A 15,235-nucleotide genomic window follows, 5' to 3' on the forward strand; every position below is an offset into this window, starting at 1 on the left:
TGGCCAATGCCAGGTGTCCTAGAGGGAATGAACATTCCTGATAGTTTAGATCAGCGGTTCTCAAACTGTGGGTTGGGACCTCAAAGTGGGTCATGAACGCATTTTAATGGGGTCACCAAGACTGGTGTTACACTTGGTGGGTCCTGGGGCTGAAGCCAAACCCCAAGCCCCACTGCCCAGGGCCAAAGCCTGAGCCCCACTGCTAAGGGCCAAAACTGAATCCGAAGCCCCTCAACCCAGGGCTGAAGCTGAAGGCCAAGGGCTTTAGCCCTGGGTGGCAGGGCTCAGGTTACAGGCCCCCCGTCTGGGGCTAAAGCCCTTGGGCTTTGGCTTTGTCATCCTCTCCCCCATCTGGGGCGACGGGACTTGGGTGGGCCCAGGCTTCGGTCCCCCATCCTGGGGTCATGGAGTAAGTTTTGTTGTGAGAAGGGGGCCATGGAGCAATGAAGTCTGAGGACCCCTCGGACAATGTATTTCAATGAGTACACATATATGCCTCTGACTGGAGGTGCTATGGCTGCGCTGTGATGCTCAGTTGGCAGGTCACTTGGCCACCAAAAGACCTCCTTCCTCATTGCCTGTTTTTTCTCATGAGCTTACAAGCAGGCTGAGGTCCAAACATATATGGACTCCTGTGAATGCTGTACTTGTACCAAGACACCCTGAAGGAGACCCCTTGGCACATTAGTACCTCTGAAGACTCTGGCTAGGCCTTGCTCTGCCATCAGCCCAGACTTTACTGTAGAACTCACAGCAGGGAGTTTGTGTTTTCTTGGTGGCTCTCCCAGGGGAGCACTCCTACCCCATTTCATCTTACCCAGAGGTGTGGGCCTCATTCCTCATTCCTGAGCACCCTCAGTTCCCTGCAGTGTCCTGCCACTCTTTAGAGGGAAGTCACCTGATCTCCCAGGTGTGGATCATTCAGTTGCCAGTGATGGTTAGCTCCAGGCTCGCTACCCCTTTTGGGTCAAGTGACCCAGTTACATTGTTCTTGGCGTTATTTATTTCCTGGAATCTGTTCAAGTTCTTCCACTGGTGTTCCCTGTGGAGGAGCTACCAGTGGATGCTACGCAGGGCGGGCACATACTGGGGCAAAGATCCTTGCAGGCAGAGAGGTTGAGAATGGTTTACAGAACTTTTCACCTCTAGCTCACCAGTTCCTAGCTGTACCCACATAAATCATAACCCAAGTTACTACAGTCTGTCAGAGTGTTTGAAACCATTTGATGGCTCTCAGCCCCGTTCCAGCTGGGACTGATGTCAGTAAAGCAGAGTCCCACAGACTGAATTTACTCGTAATGTCACTGCTAATGAATACTTATCAGATTTCATCTCCAATCACTTTCCAAAGGTAGGTGAGCATCATTTGTTCTGTTTTACAAGGGGAATCGGAGGCACAGGGAGGATAAGTGACCTGCCCAAAGTCATGGGGCAAGTCAGTGGTAGATGTGGGAGCAGAGGCCGGTGTCTGGAGTTCCTGTCCATTGGACTACACTGACTCCCTGGCAAATGACACTCTCCCTTGTAGTTGTGGTGCCCTCAGGGTAGCAACTGAGCAGCACATTCATGTGGGGGTATGTGTGTGAGGAAAGGAAGCTTGCACTGCTCTGCCTCTGGCTAACTAAAGGGCTTGGCTTCCAGAGCTGGTGACTAGGTACCCCTCACCATTGTTAAGTGCTAAGTGACATCTCTGTCCCCTGTCACACTATTTCTGTGTGTGGCTGGGCCTGAGGTGCGTGTATTGCGAGGGACGAGCAGCACTGGTGGGTTTTGCACAGCTGTGAGGCACGAAGCTCTCACTGTGCTTTACTAGCTGCACAGAAATACACTACAGTGTCTTCAACCATCCCCGGGTTGATAGTCAGGGAGGTGTTCAGCGTTGCTGGCCGTGCCACACTGTATCTGGTTTGGAACTGATCTTCTATTACTGCTGGATTCCCATCTACAGAGATGGCTATTAACTGCAGCTGCCTTTCTGCAGTCTTTTGCTGATACCAAAGGACAGTAATGTAAGAGTTGTCATCATGTTTACATGGGATTCTTGCCTTGTTTCCATTCTGGATTGTTAAAAACTTGTCCTTCTGTATCACTGTCACCCACTGCAAAGACCTGCAAAAAAGAGTGGTGGGGACAGGGTGAATGAGGGCTATGGAGGGTGAAACACACCTCACCTGGTCTCTGTGCAGTTTAGGATCCAGTTCCAAAACTCCTCCTTTGATTTTCAATGCCTCCATGGAGAATGAGGTCTAATCACCTCACTGACCTTATGTTTGTACTGCTCTCTCCTCACTTCTATCAATGGCCTGACCTCAGTCTCTTCCCACAACCTTACCACAGTCAGTACATAAGCCCACTCCTGCCCAGTTCATGCCATCTGGAAGCAGCTCCTCTGTATCCCTCCCTGCTTCCACCACCCATCTAGCAAAGGTTTCCTCCCTTTGTCCCTTCACATGTTCTTGTCAGTTTGGTACTGGAGCCTTCTTCTGTGAAGCTTCCATCATCTGCAGCAAACACCCTCCTCCCCATATTTTGCTTCTTATGTCAGACGCTAAAGTAAAGCTGTACCATCCTGGAGTCAAAACATTTATCAAAGACAGTTTCTTACCTGCCAGCAGATGGAAGCCAAGGAAGACACCCAATGCCCTCCACATTGCATCTGCAGCAAAGACAAGCGAGTGATAATTTCCATTGAACAAAGTTCTGTGTGCCTTTAGCAGGCGGAGCTCTGTAAAACCACCAAAGGGGAAAGAACTGATGATCATGAGGCAGTGCAAATATGACAGGTCGTAAAGCAGGGTCCAGATGTGGATCTGAAGTGTGCAACTACCTCTCATTCCATTATGGATAAAATTCCAAGCCCAGATCTGCACAAGTGGGAACTGTGGTGGTTAGACATTCTGATGCAAAATGTGTGACTTGGGCCCCTCTCCCTCTACACAAAGCCTGTTGCTGCTTCACATTGATCAGTGAAAATATTTTTACATTAGGGTTGTGTGATCCTGACAGTGAGCATTATGGGATATGTCTGTTTCCTGCTCAGTCAGTGTCCTGGCCAAATCTTGATCTCTTTCTGCCTCTCTAGATCCTCTTGCAGTTCCAAAGGGAAAAGTCACATGACACTGTAGCAGTACTGGCAAAGTACAGCTGCCATATTCCATCCCTGTCTTGGCTACATTTCAGTGGTGGGTGAGAATTCCCTACTGTTAGAATGCAGCATGCTTTAGGATCTGTCAGGAAGATGGAAGACAACAGATAAATGTTGGTGCTTTAAATAACACTGCATCTGCAAACTCTCAGACAAGGACACCTCCCCTCTGACTCTCCCCATCTTTCCTGTGTTCAGATATTCTCCTCCACTCTTGATAATTGGCTGTATGTTACGGGGTGAAGCTATAGACTCAGTCAGGAAGATTGTTGATTCTTTTTCTAGTTTTGCTCTTGGATGCTTTGGTTTGTGAGCACTACACTGCCCTCAAGTGGCCAGAATGGGGAAGGCTAATATTAGACCATTCTGATAATCTAGCTACTTTCTTCTTCTCCTTTCCCGGGAATTCAACACACTTTAGGCAATGGGGAGTTAGTTAAATTCCAGCAGCACAGGCAAAGATAGAGTGGACTATCTGTGAGAGCTGTCAGTGCTTAAAGGAAGATGTTAACTCCCCCATAACTGACCTCTTTGCACAATACTGTACATGGAGTGGAGACGCAGGTTTGTGGAGGAGCAATTATTTGCTAAATATTAATATTATTTCTGTCCCCAGGTCCTGAACAGTTTATGCAGGAGGACTGATGCCCCTGTTAGTTGTTACTCTCTGTCTATCACCAATCTCAGAGGTATCTGAGTGCCTAGATGCGGCTCCATAGCTAGTGTCACTGCCAATGCTGCTGTTGTTCATAGTTTTAAAGGCTATAAGTCTGTGATCTCAGGTACAGGTTGATTAGCCAGCATCTCTTTCACTCTCTCCACTGCGGCCCCAAGATCGGAGAAGCTCGGTCTCCCCTCCAACCACCATGGGCCCAGGCCGCACTCACAGCTGAAGAGGAAACAGGCCGGCACTAGAACCCAGGAGGTTGCCTCCAGCTACTGAGGCTGGACCCAGAGTGCAGGGGAAAGCTGCTCTGTCCTGCTGCTGGGCCCGAATCATGCTGGGGAGCAGGGCTGGGGCACGGAGCTCCTGGTCACAGACCCTGTCAGCCCAGTAGCTAATCTGCCACTGCTCCCTGGGATTGCTGGTACCAAACACGTTTGTGCAGGCAGTGTTGTTCTAGTAACAGCTCATGGTCACAGCCTTCCCTGGTTTCTGGATTGCTGTTCTTGGCCACTATGAGATGAGGTCTCCAACCCCAGCACCTGTGTGAGCGAGGGGGAAAGGAGCAGAGATACATTAGTCAGGCACCAAAGGGTCCTCTGCCCAACACCACCCCTGTCTATACTCAGCCATACTGCAGTACGCCCGTTGCAGGTTGGGAGTTCTGGGTTATTCCCAAGCAACAGAAGGAGAAGAATTTTCAACATTTCTACCAACAAATGTTACAGGATTGGTTCTTACAGCGCTTGGATTTTGCTAAGGCAGGGGTTATCAAACTTCATTGTACCACGGACCCCATTTTGATAAAAATTACTACAAGACTGAAGGAGGGGGGACCGAAGTCTGATCCCCGCCACCCCTGGGGGCCAAAGTCGAACCCCAAGAGCTTCAGCCCAGAGGAGAGGGGGCTGTAACCTGAGCCCTGCTGCCCCAAGCTGAAGACCTTGGGCTTTGGCCCCGGGCAGTGGTGCTCAGTCCTTGGCTTTGGCCCTGGGCCCCAGCAAGTCTAACACCAGCCCTGGTGACCCCATTAAAATGAGGTTGCGACCCACTTTGGGGTCCCAACCCACAGTATGAGAACCGCTATGCTAAGGCAACAGGAAGTGAGAGGAGTGCAATACCCCTCCCATTGCTGCCAGTTGTCTTTGAAAAGTGTTTCAGGGAAGAAAGAAATGACACTTTGTCTCAGATATTTACCTCTATATTACAGACTTCCCAATGAGCCTTTAAAACTAAGACCTGAGCATTAATGGTGGTTAAAGATCCCAGAGCCTTCTATCTACTGCGGTGTTTGCCTCCAACAGATCTGGACTGAGAATTCCAACAAGGTTAAAGGTTTTTGTGTGTTCTCAAAATCACCCCTGCTATAAAGTATTCAATTTGATTTCCCATCCTATGCTAATGTCATGTACCGTACTGGCCAGAATGGCCGGCCTGTTCCTGTCCAGAAGTGGGGAATGTTCCCTGTATTCAGAGTTTGCAGATTGTTGTGAAATCTTTTGGGGTAGGAATTATATAGGTATGAAATGATCGATCTAAATCTAATCTAATCTATATATCTACCTATCCATCTATGTGAATGAGCTCATCAAATGCAGACAAAACAGTATTATGAATATTCATTCATACAATATTTGAATGGCTCTTCGTTTAACCATCTTTCTGCAACTTATTTGCTATAAATGAACATTCAAGCAGAAGAGCTTTAGTCTGGTTGGGGGGCTATGATGAATCCATATTGTTAATAAATAGCCCCATGCTTAGGTGTATGGAAGCAGGAGTTTTTGTGTGTGAATGGTACTATTTACTTTTTTTGCTCACTCTTATTATTCTTTATCCTTATTCTTTATTGTTCTTTTAAAAAAATGTTCAGTTATTTAATTGATGATCAGCTATATGCCAGCAATATAAATACCAGAGGAGGGCTGCAGGATTGTTCACTAATATATCTACTGAATTATACCTATGTGTCTGACATATTGTTTGGGTGTTGTACGAGAGAGAGAGAGAGAGAAACTTTTCCAGAGAGGTGAAGGAGAAATGTGTTGAGATCTCATCAAGTCTCAACTGAAGCAAACAAATGCATGTGTCCTCTGGTTAAAGATTAGGGAGCTGTCATATCTCGTACCTTTTGCTGACATCAAGATACACCAGTAAAAGAAAAGCTTTTTGTTACTGTTACAACTAGAAATGGAAAACAATGGAGCACTGCTATTTCCAGAACTTTAGAAAATACCCCAATGGCTGTAATATGAGCCACTTGGAGTCTATCCAAGAAAACACAGCTGTTTTTTCCAGCCCATCCTGTGCATTGTTAGACACGTATTAAAGTCGTAGAAATCAGAGTTGGGGAAAATTCAAATCTTGCTCATCTCACCCCAAGACAGAACAGGATTTTTTTCCTACAATATATTTTCTTGGACTTTATCTACTCCTACTTTTAAATTATGTGGCTTCCACCATTTTCCTGGAGTACATTATTCCACAGCCCTGTAAAACCTCAATCTGAGGAAATGTTTCCTGATTAGACTAAATTTTTCCCTTCTGTCCAATTTAATCTCATTCCCTCCAAATTATGTCCCCTGTGTGCCATCCAAAATAATTCCTCTCCCTCCATGGTGTTCAGACCTTACAAACATTTGTAGCTGGTTTCCATATTTACCCTTGAGATCCTAAACTTTGGAACATTTGAGTCACCTAACACCAGTGGCTCTCAAACTTTTGTACTGGTGACCCCTTTCACATAGCAAGTCTCTGAGTGTGACCCCTCTAATAAATTAAAAATACTTTTAAATATATTTGAAACCATTATAAAAGATGGAGACAAAGCGGGTTTGCAGGTGGCGGGTGACAGCTCACAACACCCCAGGTAATAACCTCACAACCTCTTGAGGGGTCCCGACCCCCAGTTTGAAAACCCCTGCCTAAGACAAATAGAATCATAGAATCATAGAATATCAGGGTCAGAAGGGATCTCAGGAGGTCATCTAGTCCCACCCCCTGCTCAAAGCAGGACCAATCCCCAACTAAATCATCCCAGCCAGGGTTTTCTCAAGCCTGACCTTAAAAACCTCAAAGGAAGGAGATTCCACCACCTCCCTAGGTAACGCATTCCAGTGCTTCAAATGGAAATGGGCAGTTAGAGAACACATCTGATTTTCTGCTCGGGAATACATCTTGCACAGCCCCACAAGCAGCCGCCCACATGGCCCTTGTTAGTGACATCACCTGTTGAAACCTAAATTCTCCATCAGTCCTAGTTTCTTCTAGCAGTTGCCTTGTGCTGAACCCATGATTTACTTCCTGCAAATTACTGCCTGGTGAAATCACAAACTGAGTAGAATGTAGAAAAGAAGCAAACCAATCGGAAAAGCCAGAGCTGGCACAGGCCCTTGCAGACTATAGAGCAATGCTTTGTCCGGGCCAAATAATGGGGCTTCCACCACAACTCTTGAAGAGACAGTTGCACACTCCAATAGACCACTATGGTTAGCTCTAGAGCCAAGATGTGGATATAATAGGAATAGACCCAAAACTATTATGTCTTAAAAAGTTTCTGTTAACTCTTGTTCTCACTGGAGTTTTCCCCTGCTTCTGCGGTAGCCTCAGCACCAGTGTGTCCTGGCTTGGAACTGGAGCACCGCAATTGCCGTGATAGAAAGTCTGATCTTATTAGATTCACCAGCTGACGGGAACCAGGAAGGACTATCCCATTCCCATTCTTGAAGCCATAGAGGATATTGGATGCCAGTTGCAGACCAACCCACCAGACTGTACCATGTAGAGAATGTGCTATATGCCTATTCCCTCTCATGGTATCCTTTCTACCAGCTGTGCAAGACAGTCAGGGATGTGGAGGAGTTTGGGCCAACTGCCCATTCCCAGCCATGGGAGGAGAAGGAGGCCAAGGAGGCCAGTCCCCCTAACTGTGCCTCTGTTTCTCCCCCAACCCTTTGTCTGTCTTCTCTATTTAGATGTTGAACTTTTCAGATAGGGACCAGACTCTTATTATGGCTTTGTACAGGGCTTGGCACAGTGAGGCCTTGATCTTGGTTGAGGCCTGTATGTGCTTCTGTAATAAAAAATAAAAATATATTATTCTAGTGCCAAGATCAAACTTAAGTGTCAGTGTGAACAATTCTGCTTCTGTGACAGGGAGCTTTACTAGGAAGTGTTATGAGCACCTTGCCTATAGTTAACATAAACTAGGATTCATACAGTCACTTGATCATTACAATAGTGAAAACAGTTGCATGCACATATGCGAAGTCACACACACATACATTCTCAAAGAGGGACAGAGAGAGAGAAGGCCATTCTAACTAATACTTGACCCCCAGTGGTTGTCCCTGGTATCACATGCTGCAATATTTATATGCAACTAGAGGCATGCTGGCCTGTTTTTCCCAGTCAGGAAAGTCTAATGCCGTGTCTCAGTTTCTTTTTGGCCTTTTCCTCATGACACAGTTTATTATTTCAAACACAAATCTCACAAAGTGACACACAACATAGATTTTCACGAGAGGCCTTTCACTTTAAATGTCAGTGTCTGTTCCAGTCAGCAGCAAAAAAGTCTGTTTCCCATAGAAATGAACAATTCCTCTGTGGTTTTGATTCTTTGAAGTCAGGTATGCTTTTAGCCTCTCAGCAGCTACACTTCAATAAAAGACCCACAGCTATCCAGGGCCAGCTGACTTAGGCTTGCGGGGCTCAGCCTGCAGGGCTAAAAAATCACTGTTTAGACGTTTGGACTCAGGCTGGACTCAGGCAGGAGGCTCTGAGGTCCAGCGAGCAGGGAAGTTTGTACATATCTCTAGGGAAGTTATGCTCTGCCTGTGCACCTGGATGGACTCTGTTTTTTGTAGGGCTTGGGCAGGATTTCTAGGTTCTTACCAGGCATCAGAAGTAGCAGGAATCTCATATTTTTACCAGCGAATTTATTCTTCTCTTTTTTACCTCTTGGTTCTTATGAAGGTGACAGGAAGTGATGAGGAGGTCAGAGCCCCTCCCCCTGCTATGACTTCACCTTTGAAGCCCTAAGGAGGGGGAAAACCTTTATGATGAATGATGTATAATATTCTTCCAGATGAGATATAAAACTGATCTCCTCTGCACTCATAGTCACAAAAAATTCTTCAGCACTTTTTACAAAGGATGCAAGGGTGTTAACCCCAGCTCCTGGGTAAATCCCAACTCATGTAATTTCATTTTGCCTGCTTCCCATGTTAGTAGAAGTTATTCTTCACTACCTTTCTTGGAAGACTGAACCATATGCTGAGTGTATTGCAGTCTCAGTGGCGCATTAGCAGTGCCATAGAAATGTTTCCAGTTTTCTCAGAATCTGTGGAACACATTGGATAGCCAGCAATACTTTAAAAAAATACAGTCAAAACATAAATGGAAATACACAGTTGTTTAATAAATTAGTTTTAAATTTGTTAGTAGTTTTTTATATATTGATTCATTGTTACTCAGGCTTCTCTTTGAGTACATTTGAACAAATATTCCCACTGAGATATCTTCCTTTGCTTTCCTTGAGATCTTCCTGCCTAGATATTTCACTTCCTGCTGTTTCCCCGTCCCTCCCGGTAGAAATTATCTTCCTTCACCTCCCCACCTGCAATTGTGAAAAAATCCAAATCCTATGTGTAACTGCATTTTGGAGACTGCTAGATGAACAATCTATAGTCATCTGTGAAGTTCTCAAGACTGGGAGGCACTGTGGGAATTTCAGTGTTTATTGGCATCTGTCTAGCATTGCCTGATATGGATCCTGTAGTTCAGTAGTGCTCAGACTTCAAGCAAACAGTGAAGAGAACATTATAGGGAGCTCTTTGGAAATAAAGCAGAGCAAAGGAACTATTGGAAGGAGCAGCATGTATCAAGAGAACAATTACTCATCATTTTAGCGCTAGTGGCTAAATAGGGGTGTTTGTGCAAATTCTGCTGCAGGCATTAACATTAGCAGGTGTTACTGACACCTAGTCTGTGTCTATAAAATTAACTAGGGTTCAGAAAGACTCATCTGTGTTAGGAAATAAAAGCCAGTTTCATGCTCCCAGAAAGGAAGAGATGCAGAGAGTGAAAATGGGTGAAAGGAGCCCAGTGAAGTCAATGCACGATAGAAGTGAGGAGGGAGCAGTACAAACACAATGTCAGTGAGGTGATTAGACCAGTCCATGGAGGAGTTTAAAATCAAGCAGGGAATTTTGGAACTGGATCCTGAAATGCACATAGACCAGGTGAGATGTGTTCCATCCTCCACAGCCCCACACTCCACCCCTTTTCCCCCTGCAGTTCCCAGGAGAGCCTTGCAGTTCGGAAAAATCTGTCTTTCCGGTAGAGTGTACTGGCAATAAGTGTCTTAATAGTATGGCGTACTTGACCGTACCCACTTACTTACACCACTGGTCTGAAGCAAGCACACACTGACACACAACCCAGAGCACACAGAGGAGCCTCAGGCCCAGTTTTCTAAAGTTGTGTAAAAAGCCCCGAGGCAGATTTCCCTATCTTGAACAACCTCATCCTGGGCCAGTGAACAGGAGGGGGGCTACATATGCAAGTTCCAATTCTGCTTGGCTTAGGGCAATTCTTTTCCCCTAAACTTTCTGACTTCCAAGATGTAGCTGTCCTTGTGATCCATCCCATCTTCCATTCCTTGTAGGCTTTATGCTTTCTCTTAACAACCTATTTGAAATAGTTGTTCATCCACTTTGGTTTGCCACCTTTCCCTATGAATTTTTCTCCTTCTTGGGATGCTGGCTTCAGAGAACTTCCACCACTTTGAATTAAAGTAATTCCAAGCATTCTTCAAATTTATATCCAGAGTTCTTCAGTTCAGTACACTTCCCTAACTGCTTCCCTTAATTCATCCTTTTAGTTTAAATTGCATTAGCTCATAATCACTCAAACGAAGTGTGACATTCCCCAGAACACAAGCTGGACTGTTGAACTACTGTGTCCCCTTAACTCTCCAGCCCAGGGTGCTTTTTACACTGCTTTGCTGGTGAACAACAAACCCCTCCAGGCTCTGCTCACACACAGCCACTAGCCTGCAAAGTCACACCCAGCTAAATACATGAATACTCTCCCAGCCACTCATGGACTACATACAGGGCAACACCTACAAATTCCCTAGCCCCAGCCTTGCACCCAGAAACATGTCTTGTACTGTCAAGTTGCTTACTGGACTATACAAGCTCATAAGCAGTTTGTCATTCCATCAAAGGGTAATGATTATGCACCAGCCCTTGCTAACCTGAGTAGAGATTCCCCAGCACATCAATTAAAGCACACTGGTTTAGATAAAACAATAAAACAACTTTATTTACTAGAGAAAGATAGATTTTAAGTGATTTACAAGTAGTAAGGCATAAAGGTCAGAATTGGTTACAAAAGAAAAAAAGTGCCACAAGTACTCCTTTTCTTTTTGTGAATACAGACTAACACGGCTGCTACTCTGAAACAAGTTAAATAAGATTTGAAAGCAAAAAGGTATCTCTCACTCAAAAACTTTCGGCAGTCCATGTGTCCCAATATTTTGTCCGTTTCATCTGGTCACCCTAGTTGACCATCACTAGTTCTGTGACATGTATAGAGAGGCGTAGGCCAACCAGAATATCACCCAGGTCTCCTTCCAGGTTGTGCTTCAGCCAAAGCAGTACTCCCAGGACTTCCCTGCACTGCGGATTAGGTATTAAGCTAAATCCTGGTGTGTGAACTTGACGCCAGAGACTTGACGCTACTCACTGAACTAGAGCAACGGAGACCTTAGTGCCGGTGTTGACAGCAACTGTAGTTGTGGTAATATCCATAGTGATGGTGAGGGTTGTTATGATAATGATGATGAATAACGATGGTGACAGTGCTGGTAAGGGTGCTGTTATTCCATCCTCTTTTTCAGCTCTATCCAAGTGAGGCTTGGAGAACACAACCTGGCAGTCAGGGAAGGCACTGAACAGTTCATTAATTCAGCCGAAGTCATCCATCACCAGAATTACAGCCCTCAGACGCTGGACAATGACATCATGCTCATCAAGCTGGCCAGTGCAACTACCCTCAACTCCTACGTCAATACAAATGCCCTGCTGACCAGCTGTGTGGCCACTGGCACCCAGTGCCTGATCTCTGGCTGGGGCAACACCCTCAGCAGTGGTAGTAAGTGCTCTTTGGGAGTGTAGAGCTTCTCTAGGACACTGGAAACATTTATTGACCCAGTGGTGGGCCCCAGGGAAGAAAGTATGGGGAAGGGAGAGCACTTGTATGGGAGGTGGTTTGAAGAGAGAGCCCATGTGGGGAATCATGGCTCAAAGGGAAAAGCCTGTGGAGAGCAGGGGCCTTTTATCTGATTTAAATATGTTCTCTTCTAATATCCTTGATTTTCTCTTGTTCTTTATTATTGGCATGGGGCAGACTGAAGCACCAAACACGTTTTTCTATGATATTCAGGAAGAAGTCCTCCATCCCCATTATTTGGGACATTCAGTGGGCCAGATCCTGAGAGTTGCTGAGCACCCACAGTTCCCCCTCAGATCAGTGAACTCAATGGGTTATCCACACCTCTAAGGATGGAGGAAAATATTTTATTTCAAATTTAAAGTTTATTATATTAGAACTCCATTTTTAGAACATAACTCCTGCACTAGCCTAGGGAGCAGGAAGAAGGATAGACAGAATGAGCCAAATCCACTTGGGGTATCTGGCTACTGATCCATAGGCTACACACCACCAATGACTCTAGTGCAGAAGCTGGCTCAGAGTGATCCAACTGGTCTTTCCATTCACTGGTTTCCTCTGATCTTTGGAAAAAGAAAAGGAGTACTTGTGGCACCTTAGAGACTAACAAATTTATTAGAGCATAAGCTTTCGTGAGCTACAGCTCACTTCATCGGATGCATCCGATGAAGTGAGCTGTAGCTCACGAAAGCTTATGCTCTAATAAATGTGTTAGTCTCTACGGTGCCACAAGTACTCCTTTTCTTTTTGCGAATACAGACTAACACAGCTGCTACTCTGAAATCTGATCTTTGGGATGCTCTTTTCTAAGTCCAATTGGCTATCCATTTTCTGGAATCCAGAGATTAATTGTGCAATGGATCAGGCTGAACAAATCCCCCGTTGTGGATTCTGACCTCTCTGGAGGAAGGGAATCCCTGTGCAATGATAACGATCCTGTGGGAAAGCTGGGAGATGCTGGAGAAAAAGCTAAGCGGATAGAAATGCCACTTACTTAGAGAGAGGGCACTGTTCCAGTTACTGAAAGGGCAGCTGTAATTTTACAGTGAATTCAAGGATTTCCCTTACTAATTTGTCTCCCATTTCTTGTAGCTAACTACCCTGACCTCCTGCAGTGCCTGAAAGCTCCTGTCCTGTCCTCCAGCAAGTGCAGCAGTGCTCATCCAGGACAAATCCCTAGTAACATGATCTGTATCGGATACCTGGAGGGGGGCAAAGATTCCTGCCAGATAAAATAGCTCCCCCACACCTCTCACTTGTCTCTACCCTCCACCCTCACTCAACCCTCTGCAAAATAGGCATCACACATGGCTAGTTATTGCCTGAAGGACTGAAATCTGTTGGTGGCTGATACGGTGCTGACTCTTGGTCTATTTCCTAGTTGGAAACTCGTCCTCACCTCATAATGAACCATTTTTAGTGGTGCTTCTTGGCCTCATTCTTGGCAGTCTCAGTAGAGGCCAAGGACTGATTTTTATTTAGTTAGACTAAAATTTTCAATGTTAGTCATAGATTTTGAATGCCTCCATTTTTTGATGCCATACTTGAGACTCCTTGGTCCTGCATTTCAGAGGCGGTGAACACCTGCTGCTCCAACTCTAGCCCTTAAAAGATGCAGATGCTTAACATATGTTAAAATCGGTATCAAGGTGTCTTGAGGTGGGTCCCCAAAGTGGAGATATCCAAAATCAATGCCCACTTTAGAAATGTTGGCTCTGCGAGTTGTTCTGAGGGACGTATCATCATGTATATTCAAACCCGACAGAACATATGAATGGATTGATCCTCAGAATTCATATGTACTGATGGGACACTGAAACACAGGATGATTCGATAGCCCAATTTTCAGCTCAACTTATCTTGGGGTCAATGGGAGCTTGCAAATCAGTATGTGGATGACTTGGGAAGTTCCTGGCAGACATGAGCACTACTCACTTCTCCTGAATCCCAGCCAAGTACTTGTAACCTGCAGGTTGTCCTTTGTCTCTAACCCATGAAAAACACATTCCCTTTTGGCACTTAGATATGCTGTCTCCAGGCCACAGCACATTAATATGAGATGGCGTGGATTTGTGTGAAGCTGTCTGTGCCATACTTCCCCTCTGAATAAACAGAGCATTCCCATCCTGTGGGGTTTTCATCTAGCACCTTTCACTTAAAATGTGATATCAAGGCTGACATGAGATCAGCGCTATCAAACTGCCCCTCTCATTACTAGACTTTCCTATAAGCCACCAAAAGGACTTAGTATCTCTGTTGCTTTGTCAAAAAGGCAGAATCCCTTCTTGATTGTAATGCCTGCTAAACACCACTTCACAATCTTTGTCGCAGGGGGATTCCGGTGGCCCAGTAGTCTGCAATGGGAGACTCCAGGGGATTGTCTCCTGGGGAATTGGTTGTGCACATAAAGGTTACCCCGGGGTCTACACTAAAGTGTGCAACTATGTCTCCTGGATCCAAAATAACATTGCTACCAATTGAGATGCTCTCATGCCATGTGACCAGACTATCTTCCATACCCCATTTCCTCAGCCATGTATGAGACTTTCCAACTCTATGGAATAAATAGAGTTTGATGCAACATTGTGTTTGTGTAAATGTTCTTTGGGCTGTTTTTCTGCTTAGGTATACTGCATGGGAACAGGTAACCTTACTGAAAACAAAAGTAATCACATATTTTTGTAGTTCCTTCCAGATGGAAGAGTCTCAAAACACTTTACAGTCTGTATTTCTAGGATTCACTCAGCCAGTATTGAAGTGCAACCACTTCTGGAGTGGAATGCAGAAGCAGTTTAACAGCACTCAGTCAAATTAATGCGGCACAACAGTTTAAGAGAACAGCTGAAGAAGAAAATTTTATCCAAGTGAAAACAGATGTGGCAAGGCACCCCTTCTGCTTCACCAGACTTAGTGCTCCCTCCTCTGGCAGGGACAGGGCTGGGGTAAATCAGCCCCCAATCTAGAGCATGTCTGTCTTCCCTGTTCAGGGTTTGTTTCTCAGAGCCTTCCTGGTAGGCCTCAGGGCAGGCCTGAGGAGTGCTCCTCTGCCAAACACATCAAAACAAAAGGGGAATACCTTTCCCTGGCCCCCTCATTGGGGGAAGGGGTTGTCCTGTCGCTGGCCCCGAGGTGTCAGTCCTTCCCCTAAACAGGCACTGGATTTTGGGTGTCTCCCCTATGGGAAGGAG

The 15,235-nt window shown here is 45.5% G+C and overlaps 1 protein-coding gene across 1 annotated transcript; it reads left to right on the forward strand.

Annotated features, from left to right (window-relative positions):
- The first annotated feature begins 1,298 nt into the window (after positions 1–1,298).
- LOC119854006 (trypsin I-P1-like) lies at positions 1,299–14,685 on the forward strand. Its single transcript, XM_043506129.1, has 4 exons — positions 1,299–1,351; positions 11,716–11,969; positions 13,140–13,273; positions 14,376–14,685. Exons 1-4 carry the CDS (start codon positions 1,299–1,301, stop codon positions 14,526–14,528), a joined length of 594 nt encoding a protein of 197 aa, XP_043362064.1. The 3' UTR covers positions 14,529–14,685.
- Positions 14,686–15,235: the final 550 nt, after the last annotated feature.

The sequence above is a fragment of the Dermochelys coriacea genome, chromosome 1, assembly GCF_009764565.3.
Source record: "Dermochelys coriacea isolate rDerCor1 chromosome 1, rDerCor1.pri.v4, whole genome shotgun sequence".
NCBI classification, from domain to species: Eukaryota; Metazoa; Chordata; order Testudines; family Dermochelyidae; genus Dermochelys; species Dermochelys coriacea.